General features: G+C 31.9%; 1 protein-coding gene across 1 annotated transcript; it reads right to left on the bottom strand.

The window, feature by feature from the left end:
* Positions 1-1,360: 1,360 nt before the first annotated feature.
* Positions 1,361-7,891, bottom strand: LOC121120776 (putative ferric-chelate reductase 1 homolog). The gene is given in 3 exon segments (XM_040715649.2): positions 1,361-1,845; positions 1,847-2,139; positions 6,480-7,891. Coding segments are annotated over 3 exon segments (1,860 nt in total). The 5' UTR covers positions 7,759-7,891; the 3' UTR covers positions 1,361-1,557.
* Positions 7,892-27,833: the final 19,942 nt, after the last annotated feature.

Here is a 27,833-nt window from a genome sequence, read left to right as displayed (position 1 = left end):
TGTAGTGAGGGAAATCTGTTCTGCAGTTGCTAATTCACCCATGAGAGAAATCTGAAGTTTGTCGAACTTTAGAGAGAGAAATTTATTACTAAGAGTCTTCCTATTAGGCAAAACGTATCCTGGATCAAGATTGGCGACCAAATTTGGGAATCTTCAACATAAGAGATAATTATTTCCGAAACAAGATTGTCTAATTTCTTTTTTCGAGGATTGGATGACTTTGTGACACGAATAATGTATTCTGACATATTAGGAAGCTTGTTCGACTCTTTACTAAATTACGCAAGATGAAGATACTTTAGATGTTTCACCATATTAAAGGTACTGCTCCAACACGCTGTTATTATTATTATTTTTTGCAAAGATTACAAATAACCTTTTTGTCCATCTTGGTTCTGATAAAAAATCACTATTCAATAGAGGATCCTGACTTCGGGGCTAATGCTCCAGAAAAAGAACTCCGTTTGTTCTCAGTAGTTGTCGGTTCATCTATGGATTTATAGACATCTATGAATAATTATTCAATAATAAAGAAGTACAATTATAAATAATAGTGCTTAATAAAATCATCATCTGGATTCCATTCATAATAATCAAATAATCTTTCCATACTATTGCAGTTCTAAGTTGAAAAAGGACCACACTCTTCATTTTATAAAATAAAATATACCTAGACAAAGCTTATTTTTATTGATGAAATGAAAATAGATTGATAGAAGTATTTTTATGGACTACAACAAAAAATCAACTTACCTTAGAGTTGTAATCAAATAATAAACTAATTAAAATATACGAGGTTGTGTTATTTTAATACAAATAGCTCTTTTTTTATTGTCTACAGTAGGATATGCTACAGTTATCAAACATAAATGGAGTTAAACGGGCACCCATCCCGGAAAGTAAATATCCGGATTTTTTTGATCAAATATTATCCGCCGAATCCCTTCTACGGGTAAAATGCAGGTATATTTTTCATTGATGTTCCGGGTACGAGTCGACAGCTACGGGTATTACCCGTACCCATCCCTACTCAGAAAATAAAGTATAAATTACCACGGATGATTTGTTGGGAGTTATAAGTGTAAATCCTTGTTGGACTCTGAGTAGAATTGAGGATCGGCATGATAGTAATTCTAATCTATTTCTTTGCTAGACACAGAGTGGGGTTAGTTTTTATCTCCTTCATCTCATAGCTGCTTGTAGCTAATTTAAATGAAAAGTGCTGATAGCTAAGGCACTCTCCTACAAAACATTATTTAAATTATCAGGGTTATCATATTATTTTTAGGCTTCTTTTTTTCTTCTTACCTAAAGTTGTTCGTTCTTACAACCCTATGTATATTAATTTTAATTAATTATCTCATTTTCTCCGTCCTTATATTTGATTAATTAAGAATTGACAAAGACTTTAAAATATACTTAAATAAATTAATCTACATCAAGCAAAAGTAGAAAATATAATGCAAATTTTAAATAAATGCAATGGCATCTATGCAGAGATGAAGCTACACTCTTTCCGTTGCCGTCTCCCCTGTAGCTTCAGCAATAGCTTCAACATCAATAGACATTGGCTCTGAATGTGAGCCACTCTTTCCTGGAGCAACAGCAATGACCACAATCATAAACAGTACAATAACAAACACAAAAAAAGAAATAACCCACAAGGCTCAGCTTTCGACAAATAGCTCCAACTTGATCTCTCCGACTATCTTGCCTCATATTTCCTTGCGAATCCGCTATTTTATTCGTATCTTCATCAATCATGTGCGATTGGATTGAGAGTCCAATATGGAATATTATATGAATGATGAAGAAACTGAGGAGGACATAGGATGTATAAGGGGGGGAGTCTTGCGTTATCCAAGTCCACAGAAAGAAATATTGTTGTTACGGCAAGGATATAAATGACGTTACCAAGAAACCAATGTCCTATGTTAAAGTATGGACGAAATCTTGTTCCTCGGGTGGGTCGAAGTGCTCCCATTATGGGCTGTATGAGAGATAGGCCTATTGTGAGTCCACCAATGACGGGATGAGGATTATTACTGATGAATTTAGAGTCGTAGGGGAAGAATCCGGCCTTGGAGAGGATGAAAATTGCTGCCAAGAGTGATAAAACCAAGGCAGTTATCATGAGGACTGAAAATAAGAGAGGAAATTAAATACACTTTAGATTGCTGTTATTAAGAAATTATGTATTAAGAGGGATGGTTTTACCGTGAGCAGGGCTTCTGGGACAGACGAAATAAAGGGCCTTTTTCAGTGTAGTAAATGTGGAGGGTCAACTAGTTTATAACTTTTTATAGAGATTACATTTATACATAGGGTTCATTCGATGAACCCTTTTTACGATGTAACGGATTGGTCTAAAATTGAGTAAGTTGTATTGTTGACAGTACTCAGACATGAAATTTTGGATCTGTGATTCAATCCAACTCTTAAGTTCTGAGGCCAAAAAATGACAACATTAGCATGAATATTTGATTAGCAATGTATCAAGTTTCTTAGATTTTTGTAATAAAAAACAAAAACAAAAAAGAAGTCAACCATGACATTAATTTTAACCTTAAATTTTTTCAAGGTCTTTGAGAGGAAAATTAATGAAATTAGGAGTAAAAGTTTGAATCCCTTCAAATATGTAGTATTTTTGTACATTTATTATACAGTATGTCCAACAATTGATGGTGTTTATTAAAAAAAAAACATAAAATAACCTAAACAAGTGATTTTTTTGGGGAAACTTTATTAACTTTTTGGAGTGGTAAACAGGGGCACCCTCCAGCTGGAAAATGGATCTTGATGTGTCAGACAACATTTTCCTCTTCAAAGGAGGTCCAGTTTCTTCAGTACGAGACAAAGCTGACATCGGAGACTTGCTGAGGATCTCCGTTACATAGTACTAGGGCGTCACAGTTTGGTTTCGTGGAATCAGGTAAAGATCTGCCACTGCCTGGTGGTTGATAACGGCCCAAACCTGAATTTCCAGAGGAAATTTCACAGTTGGAGTGGGTTCCACATTTCCCTTATCTCTTGCCCAAACCCGATCTGTATGGGGATTTGGGGCATGAAATAGCTCAAATGGACTTTCATCACTGAAGAGGATACATTTCCAGTCTTCTGCAGTCCAATGTTTCCCTTCACGACAGAATTGAAGCCGGGGCCTTCCTTTGGTTTCCTGAAAGTTTGGGGTGCAGACGAGGTTTGTATGGTAAAGCATTCAAAGAGTATCGCAGGTAGTTGTAGGCAGATACTTGGATATTGGATAGTCCTTTGAAGTCAATCTTGCTGCATGTTTCCTTGTGGATTGCCTCTTTTTGGTCAAAGATTTTGAAATCACCAGTTTGGGAACTTTGCTAATTTTTGTCTTCCTTCCTCGACCCCTCTGATTTGCAAGGGTTTGTCCATCTTTCCTTTTCTTACACCAATTATCAATGGTCCTGAGAGGAATCTGTAACCTTTGAACAATGTCTCTCTGGCTTGATCCACCCTATATGATGCCAACAGCCTTGGCCCTTATCTCCAAAGAGTGCTCTCTCACCATTTCGGATATTGGATTTTAACTAACATCCTCTGGTGTTTTCTGAACCCTTTTATACTGATGTATGATGTAATCATCGAAAATTATTGCATCAGAAAAGTTCAATATTGCCTAATGATTGTATCAGACAAATTTCATTTTATTCCGAACAAAAATATTTTTTTTAAACTATAAAACGGATATTTTTAATACCACAATCAATTTTTGGGCATACTGTATTTTCATATTTTAGAGGGATTTAAAAAAAAACAACTATCTACCTAAATGAAGAAATACATTCAATAAAATGAACCAATATAACAAATTTCATCAATTTTCCACTATACAGTTCTTTTTTTTAAAGATTAAATGGGTTTTAACTTTATAAGGTTAATATTTAAAAAAATAAAAATAAAAGAATATTTACCTTGAAAGAATTAAAGTCAAGAACTAAGGTATACTTTTTTTTTAACAACAAAAATAAGCTAACTGATAGCTTTTTCTTGATGTATTATACTTGGCTATCATTTTTTTGATTTACGAACTCTGGCTAATCAAATACTCTTCAAAATACTAATTTTTTCATCTTGAAATCCTCAGAACTCAGAATTGGATGTGGCTGGAGATTCGAAATTTCATTTCTAAGCTAATCTACTGGCACAAAACCCAAGAACCAAATTTTAGTCAAATCTGTTTCTTCTTAAAAAAATTTCAGGAAATATATTTTTTTAGGAGCTATTTAGAATGAAATTTTCTTCATTTGAATACAACAATGGACGCCTTTGACAATTTTTTTTTATAAATTTAAACAAAAAAGTGGCAAGTTTTTTATAAATTTTTTTTATCAAAATATATTTGACAACATATTTTCAGTTTTTGTCAAATTTATTCAAAGTTTCACAACATTATTCTTTATTCCTGTCATTTCAAAATGTAACCAGTCAGATTTTATATAATTTATGTAGTGAAACTCTTGAATCTTAAATATGCTACTGATTCAATAAACAAATAATTTTTTTACGTTAAAGTGCAGACCCTTGTATGAGTATTAGTGCGGGGGAGGTTGGAGGGGCTGAAACTAATTTCTTTTGTCTTGAGCAAACTATCGCCTAGTAAGAAAATTTTTAATTTGAAAATAGGGGAAAATTAATCAATGATATATTTCTTTTTTCTAAATAGGTCATTAATCTAATTCAGACCCGGGGTAAAAAATGTGCAACTTATAATGAACATGATATTTAGAATTGACTTATATTGCTGTATCTTTGTGTATTTCTGAAAAATAAATAGGTGTTATTGGTACTAAAAAAAACCAAAAAACTTTTCAAATAACTAAGTAACCTTCCCCCCACACCACAAAAATAAATCCTGGCGTATATGTTAAATAGATAAGTAAATGTTAAAAAAAAAAGAAAAAAGAGTAAATTTATTTAATTACTAAATCTGTAATACTAAAATACTCATCATGTAAGGAAAATGAGATAAATGTTGTTTAAATATATACTTCCAATATACAATATTTAATTTTATAAAAATATAACATATGATATTCAAATGTACTTATATATCCTATCAGGGACTGTAATTGATTAGAAATCTAACCAATCTCTATCACTTTGATTGCTTGGAAGTTAATTTACTTTTTGCAAATGTGAATACTTCCTATTTGTGTTCAACGGCAAAGACGTTTCATGTTCGAAATACAATTATTTACTCATAGAATAAAATACCATGAAAATAACAACAACATACATTGATTCTAATCGTTTGAGGCCAATGAGAAGAAGAAGAAGAGAAACTGTACTGTTTTACGACCTTTCAAATTAATCCTTAATGTACAAAATAGGACTATATATATCTATTGCCTTTAAAATAGGTTTCTTTTTATGTCAAAATTAGAATCATTGACCATTGAATGCGTTAAATTTAACTTTGACTCTGCAATCATATTGTCTCTACTTTACAATATGATGAGCAAATGATTTTTCGTCCTCTCTTGGCAAATTTTCATATTTGTACAGTTAACTGGACGTAAATTTGTTTCTTATTTTATAAATAAAATGTATTTTGCACACAAATTCGATGAAAAGTCATTATTATCGTTAAATCATAATTTCCTCTTCAATTACCTTGATCCAAACATTAGAATAAAGGCGCTGGCCAGCAATGTAATAATACATACATTTTAGTATCAGACGGTATCACATGTAATATTGATGATGCTGATTGGCATATACAGTGATCTAAATCGTGGGTATTTTTTAGTTATATTCAAAATCTGGTTGAACATTCGTCTGTCCTCATAAAAAGATCTATTGCAGAGTTATACTTATAAGTAATTGTTGAACTCAGTACTCAATTGAAGATTGATATCGAAGTCATTCTTGCCAAAGTTCTACTTTAGTTCCTTCGCCCCCTCCTCCCACGTCACCGCTAATTGGAGCTCCTCTAATCAAACGTCATAACATATAAACTTCTTTCTTTTAAACCATGTTGATTTTCGATTTCTTTTTTTGTAACTTAACCAAAATACACACAATTTTTAAACTAATTAATAAGAAAGGGCACTCTAAAATTTGGGACTTTTTTAAGGACCCAAAACAGGGACTGTACCGATTTTAAGTATATGAGAATTGACGCTTTTAAAACGGTACTATACGAGGTAGATGTGTATCAAAACCGGTTCTTAGTTATATATTTTTATTTTAATAACATTCAAATATCGATACTAATTTCACGAAATACTGGTGTTGTGACAACTTTTTGAGCAAATGAATTGATTATTGTTTCATGAAAATTTATTAGTTGGTTGAGTAATCAAGTTTTATAACTGCAAGGATTTGTTCATGGCAGTTTTACTGCAGTTTATATGCCTATTTATGTATATTGTATAAGCTCCTTATCGGAAATGTAATCTTATAGCATTTTCTGAAGAGTTCTCCCTTCTCAAATAATAACTTACTTTGATGTATGACAAACCAGAGGTCCTTATCCGCAATTTGTATTTTTGTCCATGTATTTTTGTAATACCTTGCGATAAGCATTCCCATGGAAGAACATCCCAACCAGGCTATGACCATAAATATTCCATGTAATTGATATAAAATATATGAACCCGCTTTTACAATTGTTGTAGACTTAAAGTCTATGGGGTTTGAAGTGGCGGATTTATCCATATGCTTAGACAATTTTGTTCCATCTGAGGAAAGAGATCCTTTAGCCAAGAGTAGATAGTACTGACTGTCCTCCTTCAAATCCACTTTAAGTTTATCATTGAGAGTTGCTTTTGATATAATCAACTCATCATTGACTTGGAACTTACATATCATCATTCCATTGTTTTCTCGAATTTCGTAGTTACGAATATTAAGCCCCATTTGCCGATCCACACTGTTTCTTCCGTCATTCCATCCTAAGGCTATTACTCCTCCTCTTGCAGTCTTTCTACAAGAGATAATGATGTCATCCCCCATGATGGAGTCTCCATGAGAGAACCCTGCCGCAATGTAGCCATTTTCTTCTACCTCTCCAGCAAGTGCGAAATTGAACCGCTTGTTCTTTTCAAGATATTTATGGGTGAAGAGGCCTTTGCATGATGATTCTTCAACACAGTTTCTTCCAGGGAATCCAAAACAACCCTTTTTGGTTCCACATCCCAAATAGGGCGATGGCAGCTCCTGGGCAGCAGCAGCAGTTTCTTCAGACTTGAGCTTTTGTTGATCAATTACTTTTGGAGAAATATGGATTCTTATTCCGGAATTGCGTCTGGCCCAAAATATATTTTGACTATAGACAACTGTGAAGTAAAACACTGCTGTTCGGTTTTCTTGTCCATAGAACTCCGGAGCAGTCCATGTGGCTGTTATACTAGATTTCGGTTCTCCGGTTGTATGAGAGATCGCATCAGGAGGATCTCGCTCAGAGAGGCAATGTAATCTCCTTGTGGTAGTACGATCAATTGAAGTAAAAGTTCCGATTATTTTGTCACTATTTTGATCACGGGCCTGAATGAGAAAGCCACGAAAGTCCAGGTTTCCACTTCTTGCAAATTTTAATTTAAGGGTTTCTCCAGACTTGAGGTATTTGTCAGAGACTGCAAGAGTGTAGGGTGTATCCGTGCTGAGAGATCCTCCACCATCATGCTCTGGAATCATGGATTTACATGCTCGTACAGGTGGCCCATTGCTGTAGGTGTGCACTCTGAGGAACAGGAATGGAAGTAATTTAATAATCCTGGACATTCTGAATCGAATCACTCTTTGATATTCAGTTGTATTTAAAGAAACAACAACAACACAATTATACTCCTCTTCAAACCACCAGAGGGGTTGAATGTGATTAAAGTATTTTTCTCAAAAACATAAAGCTTTTCGCATTTATGTACTCCTCAGAATAAATGATTTCCCCCTTCCTTTTTATTTCTCTTCTAATCGTGATTCAACTACATAGAGTCCAGCAAATTTTTTCTTTATTTTTTTTACTTCTGCTCTCTTAGCTTTGCATGCTTCGAAGGTATGTGGTCCCTAATTTGACTACCTTTCACCATTAAATACTTATGTACAAGTATACCTACTATATATACCTATGTGTTTATTGTACACAATATTCGAATCACAAACTTAAAAAAAAGAAGAAAAAAAAGGAGCTCAACACTTAGTACTCAGTACGAACATAGGTATATAAAAATGAATGAAAAACATAGTTCAATGAACCAACGATAGAGTGAGGAAATATTAGATTCTAAATTCTACAATTTCCATTTTCTTCTTCTTTTTCCTGACTGTCATACCATAGGTATTATCAATGTATATTCATAGATAGTGTTGGGATTTTTTATCAGCGCGAGAAGAAGGCAGGAGCAAGACTTATTGTATTAATGCTCTTGTTAACATAATCAGCAAGTTATTTGATTTTCCGCGGAAAAAATTAATTACTTCTATAAAGAGGAGAACCTTCTGTATTTAAATTAGCATGAGCGTATGGAAAAATATTATAATTACACTATGCTTAAACCCACATTCAATATACTGATTTAACCCATTGATAACGAAAAGGATCTTTAATTTTTTTTCAATTGCAGTAGTTAGGGTTTTAAAGTCTTTTTTTTTTTAAAAAGAAATCCCTTTTTGAAGTATAATTCGAAATGAAATAACTATATTGATAAAACTTAAAGGTAATAACAATTGGTAAAAATCATTCCAGCCTTCGAATGAAGTTATCTTTAATATAATTCCAACAAAATGGGTCTAATCATACACAAATCAAATCAAATGAAGGGGGTTACTTGAAAAGCTAATATTTTCCTTGCATATCTCTTTCAATTGTATTCCTTTAGAGCTAAAAATAAAGAATAAGCCTTATATTACAGCTGAAATAGATTTGTCTTAAAAAAATCAATTTTTTATAGATTTTTTCATTTTAACTTATAACTTTGAATTATATTACATAATATTTATTGAATTGGGCATTTAAAGTAGCGTCAAAATGTTTCAAAATCAAATATAATTGAGTCCATTATTTGACTAATTGTAAGAAGTAATGAATATTTTAGAGGAAAAGTTAAGAAATTAAATATAAATGTTTCAATTAGATTACTTACATCTAATCAATAAATACTTTGCAAAAACATTGAATAATGGATATGAAACATATTTGAATTGTGCTTATTATTCCCGTCTCTAAAATATTATATATATATATAAAAGTAACACCATTTTGTAATAAGAAAAACGGTGAGTGTCATCGGTCCGTTTTCTTTTTTGTCGATTCTTAATATATAAAACGTTGGGAAGATAACAGTTCTTATTGAAGGATGAATTTACGTTTACTTTTGGTGGATTTTTTTTGTAATACAAAGTAAAATAATAAATAAACGTTTAAAAAATAATTCAACAATATTTTCACTCCCCTTTTTCTATTTTAAATGATGAAGGTTATGCTTTCTAATACATTTTTTTCTTACAAAATCATTTAACAGGGAGTCGTTGTTAAAAATTTGAGGTGAATAAAAATTGTTTCTAGATAACGGAAGTGACTTTTTCAATCTGACAATTGGTTTTTTATTTTCCAATGATGCTACAATTATTACGAGTATTTAATTCTTGATGAGAGAACATCAAAGTATAAAGACGGAGAGTAAAACTATGGGCTTACTCGGTAGTTATGAGTGTAAGTACCCGTTGAAATCGGAGTAGAATTGAGTAATGGGAGTAATTTCAGCCAACAAGTCCTTGTTATATACTGGGTAGTATTTGTATTTATTTCCTTGCTCCCGTGGGTGCTTGCTAATTAAACATCATGACAGCTAAGCTGCTCTCCTTCTAAATATTCTTCAACTGGTCATGGTGACCACATTATTTTTTACATTTTTTTTATATACCAGCATTTTATGCAACACTGTTAAAAAGAGTTTTAATTAAGTAGTAAAATATATTTCGCTCCTGCCTTCTCCTCGCCCTCTACAAAATTCCCATTCCTAATTATTAACGCATATACATACAAAAAAAAGTTTAATAATAAACTACGCAACAAAAATTAACGCAACCTTTGAATAAAGTATGCACAATATTCTAACTATTTACAAAAAAAAAAAGACAACCAATATATTTGAAAACTTGTGAATTTAAAGTTACAATATGTAAGGAATTACGGCACTTTGATTGCTGTACCTGATATTTTATAATTTGTGGAGCATAAAAAGAGCCTTGATTATATAATTGTTCATTTTTTTTATTTAGTGAAAAAGGTATAATCATCTTTACCCATCTATTACCCTCCGGATAGCATTGTAGGTTTCAGATAAAGAAATACATTCCCATAGATATGGTTGGTTCTTTCATGGTGGTCTTTACAAAAGAAACAATTCTTCCTTTCATCTTTCAATTTACTCGCTATTTCAAAGTCAATACTTGCAGCATTTTTCAGATGTTGTTAGAAATTCTACATTTGATATATATCATATAAATTTAATTATATTTTTTTTTAGTTTATGTCTAATCCTTATCAATTCGTTATCTTTACTGTATATCATAACCTTTCCTTCAAAAGTATAAAGAAACAAAATGAGTCAAAATACTCGTTTGTCGTGGTGTCAAATATCTACTTATATTTGATATCCAATCATCAAATATTGAGAAAATTCAATCTAAAGGTTAATAAATCACATTATTTTGAGTGTTGCTTTCAAGGATAATAATCCCTCAATTAATAAATTACTTATCTTACAAAGTCACTTAATTAAATTGTCAAATATGTAGGATTTAGTTTACAAAAAGAGTGTTTGGTTCGAGAAGTGGTACTGCAGATGCAATATTGATTTGATTTATTTTTTTTGAAGTAGAAAATTTATCGAGGTTGAGTGCTGATATTTTGCAAAATTATATCAAGGGTCATTTATATGACACGTGAGTATTTTTTTCCTTAATCCTTATCCCCCCCATGTTTTTGGATCTTTAGACGTGAATATATGAATAAATGTCGAGTTCTCAAACTTTCAGATCCACTTCCGAAACCAAACGTTGATTCGTGTAATAAGAATTAGCTCCTTTCAAGCTGTAACCATTCTCTAAATATATGGAATAATGATTTCATAGTTGGCTGACAACCAACTGATTTTGGGCTCTTTTTCCGTTTCTCTTCAGAGGAAAGGTTGAGTGATGCAATACGTATGACGACTTGCTCAAAGTTGTGGATGTGCCTCCATGCACAAATCAAGATATGTAAAAATACTCCATCGATATAGATAATATCTTTTTTTAAACTTTGATTAAGCAATAATATAAGCTTGTTAATTTCTGAGAAATCCCTTGCATCTTTTTTAAAATCTGTAAAAAGTTCGATTCCCCGAAGCTGTTTTGAGTTTTTAATATTTTTGGGTATTGCAGGTTTACTTATAACGAACCCAGGATCTTTGAATGCGGGTCCATAATCCGTTCTATCTATATCACATGTGGACTTACGTGGTTTTTTCTTCAACCCTTCTCAATAACCACTTGTTTTTTCTTACATTTTTTTTGGGTAATATTAAATATAAACAATAGGTTTTAATCTAATATTTAACCAATATTTTAGTGATTATTTCATACATAAAATGGAAAACTATTCAGTAGTGCAGCTGTAATAGACCATTTGGAACAAAGTACTATAAATTTTGTAAATGAGCCCATAATTATTTACACTTTGAAATAAGTTCCTAAAGAACTTATTTAAGTACTACTCTACTCCAGATTATGAAAACTAGAGTACACCGGATTAACTATATGCATAACAAACTCTATGCACATACGATCATAAACTACTCCTTGGTACTACCCCTGATGAGATCTTGATAAAAATGCTGCAGTAAAGTATTTTGATAATTTAATTCAAATAGGAAATCGTTCATTTCTTAAATAATTTGACATTATTTTAAAAGAGAAATTCATGATTGTTATATATTACCATACTTTCATTTCCCCCCATCGTGCTTAATTTATTCAAATGAGCCTCATTTTAAGGAAATCAAGCACTAGAGGTCTTTGGAAGTTTAATTTTTTATTACTAGAAGAGATTGACGTGCATGATGGAATAATTGAAAAACCAAAATCAAATGTAAAAAATGGTAGGGACGTTTTCTCTGAATTGCAAACAATGTTTATCCAAATAAAAAGTACATGTCAACATCCAGGCACAAGACGTCCCGGGAAGAGAAGGAGACAACTGAATGGAATAAAAAATTTAAAATAAAAAATTAGTACCTGAAAATGTTAAAAAATATATGCTCGGCCAACTTTATCGAGAAAAATTACCTTTTTCATAGAGTTGAATTGAAAATAAAGAGGATTGATGATTTATCAAAATGGCAATTGTAATGTTTTCAGTTCGAAAATAAATATAAATTATCCCATAACTTGTCGATCATGCATAAAACTGGTATGAAATCGAATGTTCCTGAATTAATTTAGAAGGAGATGTTGTCTTTTTACTCCAATATGTATAGTTGTTTCGATTGCAAACATTATAAGAAATGCTTCTTTCTGTGAAGACCTCAGATGCAGGTCTGATAAAGATCTTTCAATATCAAATGGAGATAGCAACATGGTTGAGGGTCACTTTCCCATAGTCCATCAGATTTAACGTTGAACTTCATAAAAAAAATGTATCCTTTGATTTTACTCTTGTTGCATTAAAAAGTTCACAGTAGTGGATTTTTTCTTGATTTCGTATCAGATGGAACAATATCATTTATTGAAAATTACTACTGGAAGAAAGTAACAAAAAAATAATATGTATATATATAAAAAACCCCAAAAAGTCCATAACCCCTAGAACTTTGGGGGCTGGGTTTTATGGATTTTGTTTATCAATGAAAATCTATGAATTTCTATTGGATAAAAAAAGTTATGGGAATACAACGTCTTTTGAAAAATTCATTTGAATGCATTTTCAAAGCTACAACAAGTGGAATTTCAGCTAGACCCATATATGAATCTTTCAAATGTTATTGTAGTGTTATACTCCAAGTGTACAGGGAGCGGGGATCAAGTTGTCGCCTACTTTAAACCTTGATAACTTGAAGACGACATTATCAAATAAAAAAGCGGTTACTAAATAGGGAAGCTATTATTGTCAGCTGACGATACGTAGTTCAGTTAGCATCATGCTGTCATCATATGAGGAGATAAAGAGCTATAAGTAAAACGAGGAGCTTTCGAGGTCCGCAGTGGTCATAGCATTGGCTAATAATGGAGGTGAAATCTCCAATTCAACGATTGCTTCAACCTTAGGAGTGAATTTACGGACTGTTCGGCGTATCCGTAAGTAGCTAGAGGACACTTGGGATGTTGATACCACCATCAAGAGGGGACCCAAGGAGGAGGGCGCCGACAGGAAGGTCAGGGACACCGACTTTGTCGACAAGGTGAAGAAGATGGTTGAGGATGACCCTACCAGGTCCATTAAGGCTATGGCGAGGGATTTGGGCTGCCATGAGAAAAGAATAAGGACTCAGCACCCTGCCATGTGCCCAAAATCTCCATGCAGTGGTTAACCAAGAACTGTTATGACGTCGTAACCAAGGATTTGTGGCCTCCTAACTCTCCCGACCTTAATCCTTTGGACTATTTTGTCTGGGGCTATGTCGAGAGACATACCAACAGACATCCCCATAGCAGCAAAGCCAGCCTGATGGACTCCATCAAGGAGGTATTCGGCAACATGGACAAGGAGATGGTCAGAAGAGCCTGCAGCCGGTTCAGAGGCCTTATTGAGGCCGTTATTGATGCCAACGGTGATTATATCAAATAAATGGCTACTCTATACCTATATGCTCGCCATAGTTTTGATTTTCAATAAAAAAATTAAAAAATGTGTTGTTTTTTTGTAGAAAAATATTTTGGCGACAATTTGATCCCCGCTCCCTGTATTAATATTTTTTGTGAAGGTGTAACTGAAATAGTAAGCAAGTTTGAGCTATATTTACAATTGGAGATGCCAAATGGAGCTTTCAATTACAAAACTGTGGTGTTTACCCAAAACTCAGATATTGCTTTGGATGTTAACGTGACGGATTGTCTCATGAATAAAGTTTGTGTGAATGTTTTTTATAAAAAATGGACAAAATCGAGCTGTTACTGCAGTTTAGATGCAATAAATTTGAGTTTTGGGATTGATTAAACAACTTTTGAGGAAATTTGAATACACCATTATACGGCCGAATCAAAAATACAGACCAAATAGTGGACAGCAATAGGGCGAACCCGCCTTAAAAAAGCAAAAACAGTTTTTTCGTGTGGGAATGTGATGGTACTATAGGGAGAGATTACAGAGATGGGATCATCGCTGAGAGAAGTGTGTGGAGATACTTGGAGACTATGCTGAAATAAAAAAAATCAGAAACAATGTCTAGTATCTTTGTTGCTAGGGTGGTCAGAAAACTTTGCGACCACCCTCGTAATTATCGCATCTTTCTACATCTCTCTTCTTCTCTACATACAGCTAATTTTATCTTGGAGATTAAGTCATAAGTTTTGCTTCTGCCTCCTTCTCAAAATCTACGAAATGTTCTCTCTATGCATGACACATTGCAATATGAACAATAGTTTTTATTTTAAATTGTAATAGAATATAATTCTTAAAATAACAATTAATATAATAGTATAAATAGTTGACGACAACCTTTTATTCTGTTTTTCAAAAATTTGGGAGAGATTACATTCGATTAAGTCTTTTAAAATTGTCAAGAGTTGGGGTTCAAATACTGCAACACTAATTTGGTAGAAGAGATATATTCAAATAACAATCGTGCATTTTCCCGCAAAATACGAGAATTAAAGAAAAATGTAGTTAAACTAGAAAGATTTTACAGTAATGCAGTGCTTTAATAAAAAAGTTATATGATCCAATGTTAAAGTTATTGATGGTAATAGAAATGAGTTTAAGAAAGAATCCAATGATGGAAAATCTAATTAATGTTGCATATATGATCTTTTGGAACTCTTGGACGCTCAGTAAATTGTGTGTGATTTGATTCATGTTTTCTTTATTGAGAAGTTTATAAATATACGGTATGAACCTCAGGGGGACAGCTGTGGATTGGGGACTTTAAAAGTCCAAACCGAAACACCCCTTCCCATATAGTCAATTCATTCCATCGGCCATATACTTAGAATCCCTTAGAGTTACTGATATTTAAATCCAATTTTGCCAAGGGCAAAAGTTCTCACACGATAGTAGTAGGGCGCGTGAAATAACTTGATAACTTGGGGTATTCCGTAGAAAACCCCATAAATACGTGGGCAAAAAAAATATGGTGAATCAATTTATGAAATCTGGACAGAAAGGGTTCCTGCATCGAATGCCCACCTCTTTCTTGTTCCTGTATACGTCATTTCAAGATACAACGAACAGAATTGGCTCTTTTTGTTGGTTAGAAATAGAGACAAGTAGAATCATTTTCTACGAGTGCTCAAAGATGCAAGATAATCGAGAAGATTGTGGAGAGAAGCATTCTCGTGGAGTACGGGATGAAGCTGGACATTCGAAACTCCCTTAAAACTACGCCAATCCAGGATTCACACTGTACAAAAATATAGAAAGTTTAATAGTGCACATCCTCTTAGAGATCCGATGTAGAGAAAAGGGAATCCCCGTTAGGCTTGAAAAATATCTGCACTATCCTAAAATGATTCACAGATAATGGAGTACCACTTGGATCTGGGGAAGACATGGAAGGAGATTATGAGGAAACAAAGGATCATTATAATATCCAATATGTAGATTACTTAACATATTTTTTTTGTAATATTATAAAGTATAATAACCCTCCCTCTATATTATATTATCAAATTACATCCTTTGACAATTTATACTTTCAACCTCACCTTTAAACATAATTATTTTGTTTTATTCTTTTATTGTTATCAAATAGACAGTGTGTTAAAAGCTCATTTGTCAACACCCTCCTTCCTTTACTATCAAATGAGTGATCCTTCATCATTAGTTGAAATACCAAGAGGTTAAACCATACACTTTGACCCTTAGAATAAAAGTCTCAACACTCTTTAATACTTGAATGTCTAATATACTTATAAAGTAAGTCTATGACTAAAAAGAATGTTATATTAAAAGATTAGAGTATTTTAGAAGTCTTGCATGTGTCGTAAGGATGATTTGAATGGATGGCCATATGTGCAGTGTGAAAACATAACAGTAATCTTGAACAAAAGTTTCACAATTTTCATTTAAAAAAAAATTTATATATCAAGTTTTTATCTTTATTGTATCTCGCAACCTTTCCAGAAAGGAGAAACAGAAGATAAGACCCAAAACCAGTTAGAAGTGAGCCAATTCTACCCAATTATGGAATTATTTACATTAATAGAGTAAAGTTTGTCTGTCTACATGAACAACAGTCATGGCGTGCAATGTTTATAATACCCCCTGATGTATATCATAAGCATATTTTGATCTAAGAAATTACAATATTATCGTATTAATGAACTATTGAGGCGTGTGTATGTAGCATGGAATATCTAGTACTGTTTTTTTAGTTTTTTATTGCTCTCTTATCTAAACGAGGTGTGTTTAAAAAGTAAGATGCCTTTTCATATTCCACACGTAATGTACAGTACGCATGCTCGATTTTTTATTATTTACGTTTAGTTTGTTTGTGAGAGGCATAATTGTTCAAAGTATTTTGCGTGTTAGGCGATTTTTTTGCTATTGAAAAACATTGATCAAAAGAATTTCCATCAGATTTCATGTAAAAAATGAAATTGAGTGCTACAAAACATTTAAAATGTTGACAGTGTTATACGGTGAAACTGTCCTGAGGGGGAAAAAATATTATCTAGTGGAAGAAACTCTTCCAAGATGGCTAGGAAGATGCCAGTGACGAGCCTCGCTCTGGACGCCCAAGCACGTCACCAACAGATGAAAACGGCGAACTAGTGTAGAAAATCACTATCGAAGAAGTTGTTGAGGGTATTGACATATCAGTTGGCTCGTGCCATAATTTTTTTTTTGGGATGAGACAAGGGTCAGCGAAGTTTGTTCCAAATTGCTTCATTTTGACCCAAGGAATCGTCGTATGAGCATCGCTCATGATCTGTTGATAGACGTCAATGCTGATCCTGATTTGCTCAAAAAAGGTCATTACTGGTGACAAACCATGGGTATATGGTTATGATGTTGAAACCAATGGCCAATCGTCCCAATGGAAAGCCCAATGGAGATTAAAAAAAAAAATCTCGAACACAAAAAATACTTCTAACTGATATGCCTCTCACAAACCAACTAAACGTATTAATTGAATCCCCTCATTATATTTTAACTTTTTTAACGTATGGCTATTGAGAAATCGTCTTGGTCAAGTAATATTTTATATAATTAATATTTATAAGTTGCCTTATAATATAAAAATATCGTGATATATTTACAAATTATATGCATACAGTCATGGACATATTTCAGTCAATTATAAATATGGTATTCAAATTTTGGGGGTGAGTTGAGATATTACTATGAAAGGCCTAATTTGATTTGTTAGCTTCAACTTGTCTCCCTTTCCAATAATTTAGATCAATTAGTCATTCTGGAATTGTGACGATACATTTTGCTACTTTAAGGATAACTTTAAGGGTGTATCTTGCTGCTTTGTCGACCTACTTAGTTAAATAATTATAATGTAGGTACCCAAAACTTGCAACAGCATTACTAAACTATGAAAAACGTGATATTTATGGAAAGAAAACTTAAAAAAAAATCTGTGAATTGTTGTCATATTATATATATATTTTTATCCAATATGTTCTCCTTCACAAGCAATAGCAGCCTCAACACGCCAGCAAACAGATTGATACCTATTGACGATGAAGGCCGTCTCCATGGCATACCACATAGTCATGATGGCAACTCGGGTCGAATCCAGATTTGGTTGAGAAGTGCGTTAGATATGTTTCACCCTCAACTGCAAAGTCCAGGGGGTTGAGGACAGGGCTGGAATGACTTCCAAATGAAGGTAAGGCATAATCCAGCCTTAAATTGATACAGATTTGGGAACGGGACGCTAGAGCCCCTTTAGGGTTAAATTTCCTATTTTGGAATAAGATGTATTGAGTTACAATCTCTGTCCAAGAACGAATTAAAATCTTATATCAGGGTATCACTGTATAACTTTGTCCGACTATTTCTTCTTAAGTGAAAAACTCACTTAGTAACTTAAATGGGAATAAAGATCCAAGTAGGAATTGACATTTTATCACATGGTATTTATATTGTATAATTTATTTAAGTAGGTAGTGATTTCTACATAAATATTTCTCATTCCTCTTGTTGACTTTTAAAAAGAAAAGGTCATATTTAAAAAAAAAAGAAGTAATCAGTTGAAATATTTGTATGCGTACTGTGTAACTGAGAAGGGGTCAAAATAACCTCTACACTTTTTAAATAAATAATAATACCAACATGTCAATATTAATCATAATATTTTGTAGATTTCATCACTTCCTCCTCTACGTAACAAAATGATTTGACCTTTTACAGAACATCAGATGCGTTTCCTTTCTTTTCTTGTTTCGAATCTTATGTACAGTTTGCCAGGTAAAATCGTGGATATTTTGATAACGAAAAATAAACTCAACATTGAGGCTTTATCACAGGCTTTCTTTCTTGACATTTCTTACTATTTTTTTAAATGATTTCCTATGGTTGCTATCATGTCCTCCAACCTCGGTATAAAGGACCTGCAGTACTTTTTGATGAATGCCTCGGATATGCATTTTTGTCCCTACTTATAATAACGCAAAATAGTATTCTAAAACATTCACCAGAAAGTAATCTGGATTAATTTTCAGTCAAGTCCACGGTTTTACATCGCACACTGTACAAAAATCTCATTGTAATCGTTTATTAAGCAATTAATATTTATTAAAAAACAGCCAAGGTTGTTTTCCAGTCATGTAACATCCACTTGGCTAATTCAATGGGGCATTTCTTATTTTCTTTGTTTTTATAAGACCGAGACAGATAAAAATCAAATCTATTACAAAAGCAACTGCCATTAAAAAAATACATTTGTAATAAAGGTCTGGTGGATGAAGACTGTGGGTAATTTAAGGGGTTTTATTGTATTTTATAGAGTCGTAAATGACTTCAGTATGATGGAGTTTCATCTTAGTTTCAATACAACGTCCACGATTTTTTGTAAACCCAGTATTTGGGCTTTATGTCTCATAATTTGAACGATCATACATCCAATAACCAACGATATAAGTTGGAAATTTGTAACTCAGCCACTTCAGTACTAGACATATTCGGATTATATCGGTACAAAATAGGAGAATTCAGCTCACAAACATCTCAAATCAAGGATTCAAAATTCATTAATAAAATATGATATGTATGACGTTAACTCAATTACGAAGCGGATAAATCTACCTTAGCATACATAGTACCTCAACTTGGAGTTAATAAAATATTAAGTGCAAATAATTGGTGTAAAGATCAAATTGATGTATTTTTTTCAAAATCTTTAAATTGTCACTGAGGCCACATTTTGTAGCAGATTAACAAGGAAAGCTTTAATTGTATATGTGAATGTTGAAAAATAGATTGTTCATGTATTTTCCTCCAAGATCAATCAAAGATTGGATCTGAGCTAGAAAGGAGGAGCAAGCGTTGACTTTCCTTGGGATTTTGGTCATTGTATCCTTGAAAAAGTAGAGTCATAATGGGGAAAGATGTTTGTTTATTAAAGATTCAACAATGGCCCAGATTAGATTAAGATTATCACTTTTGGGGAGGGGGGGACGGGACTATTTCCTTCCCAATAAAGTCAAAGCAGGGCTTACTTTCTGACATGACAAGGTGTGTAGTCTTGTTGCCGGACCCAAGGTCGATCTCCAGTTGTTTTATGCATCCAATACAGCACAATTTCTTGCAAAAAATCTAACAAAAAGCATTGTCACAGTCCAACTCTGTTATTCTTCTCTAAATTCAATCTTCTTTATATCTGGAGCAGCTATCGTCATGAGGCCTTAAACTTCACTAGAATTGTTGATACAAGAAGGGTATCTAAAAAAGGCAACCCCATCAGACAGATGTATCATAACAAAATTGCCAGTACACGGTAGCTCCGATTTGAACTTAAAACCCTGTATATATTTGAAGTCAAGTTCTCATAGTAACAAGTCCAATTCATAATGGAGTAATCATGCACCGTGTCCAGAAACTAGTACTACTATTTTGTACAGATTCATATTTTATTTGATATCTAAAATTTAAATGAGAACTATTCAAAAACAACAGTAATTCCGAGTTGATTTGGTACCTTGTCTGAATCATGTCTGAGTTCATATGGTTTTGGGTTGAAGTCCATTCTAATTCCTTGAGGTAGGATCTTCAACAGGCCCGTGACTCCGAGGGGGGCGAGGGAGTACAACTTTTTTTTTTTTCAATTATAATTTCTTGTTGACACAATAGATACTTTTTTATTCACAAGATTAGTCACTAGTGCACCTTCTATCCAATCTAAAATAATGACAGAATTTCAAGTTTTAAACACTAGGAGAAAGTCAAATATCTGTAGAGAATTCAACTTACTTTGTGGTATCATTTTCTCGTATTATAAACTTTGAATTTTTCATAATGTTTTCAGTAATATATCGTCGTGTATATGATGGCAAGTTGTGTCGGACGTTAAACAGTCTCTATTGTGAAATACATTTGTATACTTAAAAAGTCTTTTTTTTTTTTAAATTGCTCCAAAAATATTTCTTAAATTTGGTGAAACACACACAAAAAAAAAAATAAAGAAAGTTGTAACTGCAAAATTAAAACAAAAAGTTTTTTGTAACTTCTTTTAAATATTATTGTTCAAATTTGGCATTTGAAAAAAGAAAAGAAAAGAAAAAAGAATCCAAATTTGTCAAGGATTTGTCTACCCACATCCCCCCTCCCCTTCCCTTATTCATGAATAAGTGAATAATGTTGATGTACCAAAGAGGATAACGATTGTTTGGTGTGGGAAAATGTCTTGGAGGTAGGTCTAATGGTCGTGTTTTTGTTTCTTTGCGGTCCTTATACATATTCAAAGTAAAACAAAACGGAAATGATTTCCATGTGACTATGAATACAAAATAAATGATTTGGCTATTAATTTTATTATTATCTAAGAATTTATTATGTGAATTACAGTAAGGAACTCAAAAGGTTGCATTGATTTTGAATAAGACTACCACCATTATTTTCCTTAACAACATAATATTTGAAATAAAAAAAATATTACATTCATATATTATATTTTCATTATATTCAAACCCCCATGGCCATCCGAAGCTCACTGTGATAATGGACTTTTGAGGAGTTAATTAGAACTAAACTAACAATCAGCTTTTAATTATTTTAATTAAAGTAGCAGTTACCATAATAAAAATAATTCTTTACATGTTGCACGTATGCCACGCTGTTACTTTTATGGGTTATTGAAACTTTTCTGCCCAAAAAGAAATAAGGGCCAGAATCAGTTTTTAGCCAACTCTTTCAAACAACCTATGAAAATAATTATTTAATAAATACATTCGGGAATTGTTTACAGCTGCATTGCAAGAGTTAATTCAAACTCAAGCAACCAAATTTCAGAACACAGAAGGCGTTAAATCTCACGATTGAGGAAGCCAATCAACTGGTCCATTTCTTGAAATAATGCGCTCATCAAATTTACTTCGTAATAAATCGATTGTAACGTTTACTGTGTGACAAGCGACAAGGTCTTGTTGAAACCACATATATGTGCATATATAATTAATTATCAAAGAAAAATGAAAATTTGGTTATAGTTTCTGTAACAAAGTAAACATCATCGCTGATAAAAAGGCTTTATTTATTTTGTTATAGAAAAGAGGGTCCATGTTCTTTAAAATAATAAGTGAAGAAACGTTCATAAGAATGATTTTACATCTAATCTAATTCATAATGTATGAAAAATAAGTATAATATTATTTAATAATATTTTCTATTAATGTTATTTTGAGAGGTTTTTTTTCGTCATTTATATTTCCTTATCTGTCACAAACCATTATCGACCTTATTAATACTCTTATTGCTCGAAAAGTTTTAAACATATTCGAGTTTCGAAAAAAAATTATTATTTATTTAGTGTGCGTTGTTTTGTATTTTACGACGACTAATGTATTAGTTTATTTTTGCTCCTTCATCTCTTCTTAATGTAATACTTTGCTTTCCAGGTCTTACACAATTGTTCTTACAATACCAATATAGGTATTGGGACGCTTCCAAGCTACATAAAGAAGGTAGTTCATGACTTCTCCTATCAATATTGGTGTGACCGATATAAAAAAGATCAACCAATGAAACATAAGCATACTATGCTTAATAAGCCGAAGTCGAAATGTATCAAGTTTGAATATGACTCTACAGCTGACTATGGAACCACTGTGAGTTTGTCCTTTTACCTACGATATCTGTGGTATCATATATATAGCGACATTTGGGGCATGGGTGCAAAATATATTCATCAGACAAGGAATCTACTCAAGCTAAAGGCCGTCTTATGTCACTTTGTTTTATGTGATGTCACAAAATATCCTTTCTAATAACGAAATCTCTTACTTAACAGACAAAAGTGAATCCACATTTTTTTTCATGAATTAATTCTTCATACATAGTACGAAGAATTAATTCATGAATGTATTTTACAAACAACAAATCCCCTCCAGGAAGCAAACTTTTTGTATTCATGTGAAAATGAAATTGTTCCTGTCTTTTTCTTTTAGTTTAATGCTTTAAATATACATCTACTACCAACTATTAAGGCGTATCAAATTGATTATATAATTATTTGTTGACTGTTTTCAATGTGAAAAACAATCAACAAGCAACATAATTCAACAAGGAAATAGACATTGCTTTATTTTCAATATAATATAATAGGCACGTAGCCTGACCCAAGGATGGGAACCATCCTCACATGACGTGAATGAAAAAAAAAAATATACATAGTGTTGTAAATTGTAAGTATTGTCGAAAATTAACTTCGTAACTCTCACAATTTGAAGAATGTTTGTGTGAAGTACAGCTGAGATGTCATGAAATTTATAATGTACCCTACTAACAGCTATACGAAGAAATAAGTAAACATAAATACCACTCTGTATCTAGCAAGGACATAGGAAGTAAAACTCTGTTTTTGATCATCAATCCCACTCTGAATACAACAGGGGCTTACACTTATATATCTGCATCATATCCTCCATGCGTTTTTATGAGCCCACACAAATAATTATAATATAATAAGGTAATGAAGAGCCGTTCTCGAAACTCCTCTGCCACAATCGCATCGGCTCCCTCTTCTTCATCTAACTTATCATCCATGAGTCGCTCAGCATTCTCTCGCTTCCGATCACAATAATCCTAATAACTTTTGAAAATATGAGGTATCAATAAATAAAATTCGCTGATGAAACCAAAATGCAGAGGACGCCCTTGAAACTTATAAAATAATTTTTAAATTTGAAGTTCATAGGAAAAAATAAACTGAAGAAAAGTATAATTTTTATTCATAAAATTTCTATTATTTAAAAAAAATATTTACAGTTACAAACATAAAGCTCAAACCTATATATGTAGGTGTATATGTATATTTGAAAATCATAGATTTATACAAGCCTTTACTATACAGGACAGGGGAATTTTTATTTCTATTTAAAAAATATTACAAATATTATTAAATTTAGTTGTCAAAAAGAAAAAAAAAACAAAAACTAGGATCAATGGAATTTGAAACTGCAATTTTTATTTTAATGGATTTCTGCTCAAAATTTGGTAGAAATCATATATCCGTCATACATAATAGTTTGTATACTTTGCTAGTATTTTGATCTTATGGTTGGGCAATCAATAAAATGTTTGAATGTGTATCATTTTGACATTGGACACACCTTTCTGACTTTTACTGACATTTATCTGACCAATAGATTTTATTTAATTTATGCTTTTAATATAAAAAACACGAACTACATTTCACATTATTTCATGATATAAATTAGTTACTTGATGAAATTTTTCCTCTAATCAAATATTGAAAATCCAAATAGACACCTGCAAAATATTATTTTATCAAAAAAATTTTCGGTACAATCATCAACTTTTTTTTGGAAATAAAAGAGTCAAACATTTTACAAACCAGCTATTTTTTAAATCATTGCATTTGGATTATGTTCGAATAAAGTTTAGTAAATTTGGTTTCTGCACTTTAATACAAATTTAAAAATAATATTCCGTGCTTCAATGTAACTTCAAATTTAAGTTTCAAGTTCCTTGGGCCTTTGAATTTGTGTTTAGAAAATTTGAGGACTTTGTAAAATAGAAAAAATGCTTTTAGATTTAATTTGATACAAAATATTACCAATTTATATAAAATACAATCTAGATAAAAGTTTTTAAAAAAAATTGATAAAATTAGAAATTTGATAATGATTGGTTCATTTCCAGGAATGGAGGAAAAATAACTAAATGTTTTAAATAAAATAAAATATATTAATTGAGCTTAAATTTTATATTAGAACATTAATTATTTTTTAATTTCCGTTAATTCGAAAATTGTGTCGTTTTCAAAATACTGCACTCTATACGTACATTGTTATTATCTTTTAAAAAAATAAGAATGAATAATTTTTGAGGAATATCATCAAAAATTATATATATGACACATTATGTGTATTTCTACAAAAATTATTTAAAAAAAAATCAATTCGACTTCAAATAAAATATATTTATTAACCTGAGTAACTAATTGATTATAGAAAGTAAGTTTGAAAACCTCGATTAAATTTACATTTCTAAGTATTTGTTATTCAAACTTTCAAATCATTTACTAATAATGTAATACTAAACTTTTATTTGAATAAACATTTCTCAAACTTTGAATTATCCCGGATTTATTGTAGCTCAAACTTTTTTTTTTGAGGCGATACAAATTGATGACGGTCAGACTCGAAAATTTCATTTATTTTAACACATTTTTGACAATTGACCATCTGGAACGTGGTGCAACGAAAATTGTGTGTAATTGGCTGTTCCAGAATCAAGAATTTGAACAATATTCAGATTTTCAGCCGCCTGGGTTGTGTTGTCACCTTGTTCGAAGAAAAACTGTAAAATATGGGGTATTTTTTCTTTCCTCGTAGCCATCTTTGTCGAGTGCGTAAACAATACTAAGTCAAACAATCAGTCAACTGCCACAAAAAGATTTTTTTAATGCAAAATCTTATCTTTCTAACACCATCATGTGTAAACGGAGTACACTTATACAACGCGAGATACCCATTACTAGTGCCATCTATTGTAAAAATAATGTTTTTCTTTTTACTATACCTACTTTTTATATGGGTGTGCATGGATTTATGCCTGCCCCAAGGAAGCAGTCAATCATCTAATGATATTTATTAAAAAAATGTACCTATATAACTTCATATTATCATTAACTAACTAACATGTAGGAGGTCAGGTCGTTCATTAAAATATATCCTTAGGTAGAGGCTTTCAGTCCATTTCATTATTCATTGACACTTACTTTTTACTATATAGATCTAATCCTCCTTTGTGTCTTTTAGAATAGACTGAAAAGGAATTATTAAAAACAATAGTGTTGGATTCGAGTTATAGCTATCAAGTTCGAGTAATTGAATATTGAGTTGAGTCGAGTTTTTGAGGATTGAGACAAATCTTGCTCAAGTAAAATCATCAAACAATGAAAAATTATTATTCTCTAATTAAATTGATAAAGTCTAAGTTCAATAATTAACTCATATTTAACACCATTGCAATTTTAAGGTCCATTTCCCCCCCGTTCTAATCGGAACTACAAAGCTAACGTATTTCATAACATTTCTTTATTTTTTCGCCATAATTTTATAATCTTAAAAAAGAAAGTAAAACTTTTATTTGAACTTAAAAAAAAAAATTAATAATTTTTGATATACGTACGAAGTGGGGACTCAAAACTTGGGTGACTTAATTACGAAATGGAGTCCAGAAAAAACAACCCAAAACCAATTTGTGAATTGTTGTAATACTATATTTAGCCATATTGTTTATTCAATATGTCCTCCTTCTCAAGCAATAACAGCCTCAACACGCCGGCAAACGATTGACACCCATTGACTGATGCCAGATTTGGATGAGGGCCTCATGAAGTATAAAGGGAAGAAGTCAACCAAATTATTGCTGTATAAGCTTTAGTTATTATTCATTGTATGTGACTGTAATTGACTTCTTGACGTTGAATGAAGTCTGGATGGAGATGTCAACAGTGTCTGAAGCCTTCTTTTTTTTAGTCCTCCTTTTCAATTTTAACTCGCTCCTGATTTTTTTACTCACTTAACTCACTCAGAAAGGAACTCATGATAGCTACTTAGATCTATCTGACTCCTCTGTCCGTTGAGTTATTTAAAAAGGATGGCTCTCACTGTGTTTGGATAGGGAACAGTATTTTCAAGTAGATGAGACGATGGAAAAAATATTCAAAAAATACAACATTGCTTCTTTTGTATATAAACTTATAATTTACATGTATTAAGGATAAATTTCGATGAAATGCCCAACACCTATCTGACTTATTGTCATTTGTTAAATAAAATTCAATGATTTGTAGTCTTGACTGTGTGTATTTTTTATCATAAATTAGTGCCAATAAAAAGAAAAATAATAATTTGAGTAACCATATCAGATCTCTGAAAACAAAGAAATCATATCTCAAATTTTGCAGCATTTAAAAAAAAACGTGAACAATAAAGCTAAATGGTTCTTGTGGCAGGCATATCCAATGTCTAAAATCAAAATTATTCTTATAGTTAGTTAGTTTAGACCTTGGAAAAATGTAATAATAATTGATGAGGTCAATAACCATATTGTACAGTTATTTAAACCAGACCCGTATGATCATTACCAATTATATGTATATTTTTTTAATATCATTTTGAACTTTTGATGAAATTAACCTATATTTGCCAATTTTGTTGTGAATGAAACGCTTATTGTTTGAGTAACTGGAGGAATGGAAAACGACACATCTAATCTGTACGTGTATATATTTGATTTAAAGATATGTGGCTAATCGATTTTTGTTTTTTTGTTTAATTATTTATAGTTTTTGTCATGAAATATCCCTTCTTTTAGAAGCTAACAATTCAACATATCTATTGACCTGTATAGATCTATAGATACAAATTTGCTTGAATGATCCCAAAAATCCCTGGATCCTTTATTCAATGATATGATATATAGGTATAACTTATAAAATAATATGTAATTTGTTATTTTAAAGAGAAATGTATTGTCTTATGTAGTCAAATAAGAATTATAGGGTAAAAAACCTATACTCAAACATTACTAGTTTTGATCATTCGAGTTTGGTCGAGTTTTTCAAATAATATTTCGAGGTAGTTTGAGTTATTTTAACTAAAATCCTGGACTTTTGTAAGGTCGTTTTTTTTGTTTTGTTGAGTTTGAGTAATACTCCAATCCAAAACTAATAAAAACATTTCAGTTTATAATACTATAAATTATACACACGTCACATACATGACCTTGGAATGGCTTGAGTGTCCTTAGAGAGAAGGAAAGAAGATATCAGGATACAATATCCTTGTGACTAATTACATAGTTATTTTATCAATATTTTCAATGCTTAGTGACTCAAAGATGAAAGTACATGAGTTATTTACCTACAATGAAATAATCCTAAAAACTAATAAAACAATCGAGTCATTGAACATGTAGAATGATTTTTTCCTAAAGGCCATCATTCTGCTCCGTTTAA

This window comes from Lepeophtheirus salmonis, chromosome 6, assembly GCF_016086655.4.
Source record: "Lepeophtheirus salmonis chromosome 6, UVic_Lsal_1.4, whole genome shotgun sequence".
Lineage (NCBI taxonomy): Eukaryota > Metazoa > Arthropoda > Copepoda > Siphonostomatoida > Caligidae > Lepeophtheirus > Lepeophtheirus salmonis.
The sequence above is the reverse complement of the archived record's forward strand: the minus strand, read 5'-3'. Positions and strand labels throughout refer to the sequence as shown.